At 42.9% G+C, this 4,925-nt stretch overlaps 1 protein-coding gene across 1 annotated transcript; it reads right to left on the bottom strand.

Annotated features, from left to right (window-relative positions):
* Positions 1-2,322: 2,322 nt before the first annotated feature.
* Positions 2,323-4,925, bottom strand: LOC134018447 (L-rhamnose-binding lectin CSL3-like). The gene is made up of 9 exons (XM_062458381.1): positions 4,789-4,925; positions 3,546-3,575; positions 3,422-3,466; positions 3,175-3,310; positions 2,990-3,099; positions 2,872-2,916; positions 2,631-2,766; positions 2,435-2,552; positions 2,323-2,349 (listed from the first exon to the last, which is right to left on the bottom strand). Exons 1-8 carry the CDS (start codon positions 4,835-4,837, stop codon positions 2,447-2,449), a joined length of 657 nt encoding a protein of 218 aa, XP_062314365.1. The 5' UTR covers positions 4,838-4,925; the 3' UTR covers positions 2,323-2,349; positions 2,435-2,446.

Below are 4,925 nucleotides of genomic sequence, written 5' to 3'. Positions count from 1 at the left end.
AGGGGGCAGGCGGGTGGGGGGGGGGGGCAGGCAGGCAGGCAGGCAGACGAACAGGCAAAGGAGGATATGGCACGGTCTGTAACAGGCAGAGACAAAAGCACGATTACCTAGTGTTCTGAGATAACGTACCTTAAGTTAGGAGCCAACACTAACACGTCTACTAGAAGCGTTGAACTGGCGATGAGTGACCGGGGTTGAAATACTGTGGTGCTGATGAGGGTATGAGATGCAGTGGTTTCAATTTCACAGGACGGATTAAGTATGTGGCAGGAGACCCTGAGCCTGGAGCCAACACCTATGAAAACAAGAACAAAACAGAACAAACAGAAAACCTGGCCGGGATCAGGCCGGGAACATAACATATTCTGTCACAGTGCAAATTGAAATCGCTAGATGTTGCTGAAATCAACCCTGAAGGTTTGGACATGTCATGGTGTCATTTTGGTTTATTTACAGCATTCGGTTATGTGTTTGTCTGTACCCTTGTTATCCTCTGCTTCACAAAGTCGCTTTTTAGTTTCAGAGCAGTGTTCTATTGCTTTGATGTCCTTCTTTGACTTCTATCTGGGTGTTGTCAGAACTGCACCTAGAAGGATGGAGCTAGTGGAGGGACAGTAGGAAGAGGACCAGGAAGGAAATCACTACAAGTTGGCGATATCAGGTAAACCATTTCATCATCAGGAGAGAGGGAGATTTCTTCCGACTGCAGACCAAACTTCCAACGAGGGCAGGACCAGAACAGCTTTTTAGCACGGAGCCCCTGGCTTTTACATGGAGCGAGGAAACACCCTGACAACTATAGCCTACTAAATAGTTAAAATACAGGCATGCATATAGCCTGTCCCCTGAGCAGTTGTTAATTCAATCAAGAGCAGCTTTCAGTTGATGAACTGCAGACCTGGGTGAGAGAGCCTGTATGGATGAGTGGAACATTTTAGAAGAAACTTTTCAGTGTACCTTGTCAGTGTTAGTCAGCAATATAGCTCCTTGGCTCTCAAACCGACCCCAACCTAAAGACCAGGGGGACTGTCAGGATGCCACACTATCATGCATTGGACCAGAGGTCAAGATAGAGATCAGAAGAGAAACTCATCTATGACTAAGCAAATGAGTACAGTAGAAGATAGTTTGAATGAGAATATCTGTTGACATGTTTCCTTGTCCTTTTGTAGACCTAAAACATCCAGTATATTTACAGCTCTCAAAATAGGCTTTGAAATAATTGTATACTGTATTATTAGGTAGTAGTGCAAAGTAGCTATGCATGTTATATACTGCAGTACGACTTTTAAGTGATGTGTCCACCGTCCCCAACTACTGTAATTGATTACATGTAGCCTGTAGTGATGTGGCCTTCGTGAATGATTAGTTAATTTTAACAAATCTTTAGTATGACTCAGGAGTAACGAGTAGTCTCAGAGCGATATGTTCATTTTCTCGTGGCCGCGCATCGGGACAGTTCCTCAGTAGAGGAAATGATTCGTTCATCTACCGACTGTCTTCGGATACTTTTTCACGACCTGCATAGGCTCAGAAGAGGAAACGAAGGATTGGTTTACCTCATTTGACAGCTAGGTTTAGTATGACGTTAATGATATTCGTTCACAAGTAATAATTACAGGTTGTTATTTTAACTTGTGTAATTTCAGTTCATTGCAGTGTAATTGTTTACCGTGATAATTAAAAATGCTAGTGTGATGACAAATGACAATTTCAAATCATACAAACTGTCATTATGCTTTTTAATGTGGGAATTTCTATTTTAAAATAGGCCATCTGCCACACAAATGTGTAATCTTGGCTTGTTAAGATGCACCAAGATATGATAAATGTTTGCAGTGGAAGTATTCAGGCCAAGGATTTGGCTATCAAATATTAGTGTGCGTTTGTGAGAGAGAACGCGCATGTCTGTGTGCGTGCACGTGTCTTACATGCCAGGTATCTGGCAGTTCAGAAATAATTTGTGTGGACAGCAAAGATATTAAGGCAGGAACCATGGGAATAATTGTTTTGTATGTTCCGGCTGGAAAGGATTGAATAATAACTACATTTCATAACACTAAGAACAGGATGTGGTGATGCCTGGGAAAAGTATTTGAAACCAGGTAGGTTTTGTTTTAACTCAGAGCTTTGCTCTGGACTTTGTCTCAGTGGGTTTAGTAAATCAAGTGCTTCCTACATCAATGATCCATATTGTCCCTGATGCGTTTCTGACTGACCTGGAAACAACCACAACACACTGATACATGTAAATGGTGGAAAATGGTGGAATTTATTCAATATTGAACCAGTCTTTGGCATTGGAACAGGTTCACATCCAGGTCCACTCCTTCGACCCAACAATACTCACTGAAACAGAAAGTGCCAGTCAACAAATATTATATTATAAAAGACACACACGTCACTCATACAGAGTGATGTAAAGATCACTTACCGCAGGTGTAGGTCATGTGCAGGTATAGGTCACATACAGGTATTTGTAGGTTCCATAACAGGGATCAGAGAACACAGAGTTGGAGGCAGACAGAGAACAGCTTGTATGTCCATTGCACCTGGGAAGGAGCAAAATAAGTGTGTGAGTGTGTGTGTGAGAGAGAACACGCATGTCTGTGTGCGTGCACGTGTCTTACATGCCAGCCACCGACAGCAAGGTTGTGGGGTTGAGGCAGTTGGTGTTGCTAATCTGGCTTGGTGGACGACCAGTGACGCAGGTCACCCTGTCTGTGCGTCCATAGTTAGCACTGACAACGTTGATATGAGAACTCCCTGGAAACAGGAAGTTATTACCTCTGCTTTCTTACCATCAAAGTGTATGCCGTGTGGAACTATTAACAGCATAGTAGGGCAACAGCATTCAGTGTTACAACATACCACAGTTTAGGGTAGCCTGCTGACCTTCACAGATCACTGTCGTCTCTGAAACAGTAATAGTACAAATATGTCAGTGTCAACGCTATACACACACACAATCAAACACACAAATACCAACTTGGGGGAATGCAGTTGTAGATCACATGCAGGTATTTGTAGGTTCCATAACAGGGATCAGAGAACACAGAGTTGGAGGCATCCAGAGAACAGCTTGTATGCCCATTGCACCTGGGAAGGTGGAAGGAGCAAAATGAGTGTGAGAAAAAGCAAACACGCATGTCTGTGTGCGTGCACGTGTCTTACATGCTAGTCACCAACGGGAAGGTTGTGGGGTTGAGGCAGTTGGTGTTGCGAATCTGATGTCGTGGACGACCAGAGATGCAGGTCACACGGTCGGTGCGTCCATAGTTAGCACTGACCACGTTGATCACAGAACTCCCTGGAAACAGGAAAAAGTTAAGCCCCATTCTCTTACCATTAATGTAACTTCAATGCTGTGGGAAACAGTATAGCAAGGCAACTGTACAACTGTAACAGTGTAGCAACGTACCACAGTTCAGGGTGGCCTGCTGACCTTCACAGATGTCTGTAGTCACTGAAACAGTACAAATTATAATTGTCAATCGTTTACAAAAAGCAGATCCTCCCTTGGACAATCAGGCTCTGAGTTTTACCTGCTCCTGTAGACATACAACATGCCAGCACTGAAAAAGACAGAAAGATCACAATCACAATCTGGCAGTTGGTCAAATATGGACCGTAAACATTCCTAGAGCATCATATACAGTTGTACCCAGAGCATCATATACAGTTGGACCCAGAGCATCATATACAGTTGGACCCAGAGCATCATATACAGTTGGACCCAGAGCATCATATACAGTTGGACCCAGAGCATCATATACAGTTGGACCCAGAGCATCATATACAGTTGGACCCAGAGCATCATATACAGTTGGACCCAGAGCATCATATACAGTTGTACCCAGAGCATCATATACAGTTGGACCCAGAGCATCATATACAGTTGGACCCAGAGCATCATATACAGTTGGACCCAGAGCATCATATACAGTTGGACCCAGAGCATCATATACAGTTGGACCCAGAGCATCATATACAGTTGGACCCAGAGCATCATATACAGTTGGACCCAGATGCATTTGCAACATCTACAACGCCTTCTGGATATTTGTGGAAAGACAAGAAACTCACCCCCACCCCTTTACATTTCATAAACGGAAACCAACAATTCATTGAAGTAATGCAAGGCTGAGTGTCACCCTGCCCCCACCTCTCAGGCTAAAATCTGGAGTTGCTGGATGGAGTCTACTTGATGGTCTCACCTCATTTTGTAACTTACTGTTGCATGTTGTTAAGGGTCAAGATGTGGTCTGGTTGTTCTAATTATTATAGTTTGGTATAAAAGGGAATTATGAAGCATTGTTCTGTGGATTCTTAATCTCCTAAGCACTTTCAGCTCTGGCTTGTCCTACTCCTTCCTCACCTCTTGTTCTCTGATTAACAATAATCATAGTGGAGTAGGTAAAAACCTTCATTTTGTAACATGTTTGCTTTGTAATCAATTCCATTATCCATTTCACCTTACTTTGACCATTCTGGCTCCAATTTAACCCATAGTCAAATAACTAAAAATACACACCTTTCACTAAAGTAACCCAGAACAAATGACTTCGGAAATAGTTTCACGATGTCTCTGGAACTGTGATCATTCCATAACATTCAAGTTTACATTTTTAAAAGGAGGGAGCGATAGGAGTTACCTTACAGTGAATCCAGTCACAAACCATAATCTAATTCTACAACTTCAAACCCAGACAAACTTGAATGATAATGTAAATATAAAAGTAGTCCTCCTGCTCACCAAGGAGCAGCCCAGAGAGACCAGGTACTTACAGATCAAAGCACCCAGCGTAAGACGAGGACTCATGGTCTTTCTAGACATTATACAAAAACAACCTCACCTCAGACAACTTGTATTAATAGAGGCAAAAATTCAGACTCGTGGACAAACAGCAGCTGCGTGTGTTGGA

This window comes from Osmerus eperlanus, chromosome 4, assembly GCF_963692335.1.
Source record: "Osmerus eperlanus chromosome 4, fOsmEpe2.1, whole genome shotgun sequence".
NCBI classification, from domain to species: Eukaryota; Metazoa; Chordata; class Actinopteri; order Osmeriformes; family Osmeridae; genus Osmerus; species Osmerus eperlanus.
The sequence above is the reverse complement of the archived record's forward strand: the minus strand, read 5'-3'. Positions and strand labels throughout refer to the sequence as shown.

Coding starts and splice junctions, on each gene's coding strand:
- LOC134018447 (XM_062458381.1), bottom strand. CDS start 4,837: ATGTCTAGAAAGACCATGAGTCCTCGTCTTACGCTGGGTGCTTTGATC. Junction 3,467..3,545: donor TTGTATGTCTACAGGAGCAG/GTAAAACTCAGA, acceptor GTACTGTTTCAG/TGACTACAGACATCTGTGAA. Junction 3,100..3,174: donor TTCCCGTTGGTGACTAGCAT/GTAAGACACGTG, acceptor CCACCTTCCCAG/GTGCAATGGGCATACAAGCT.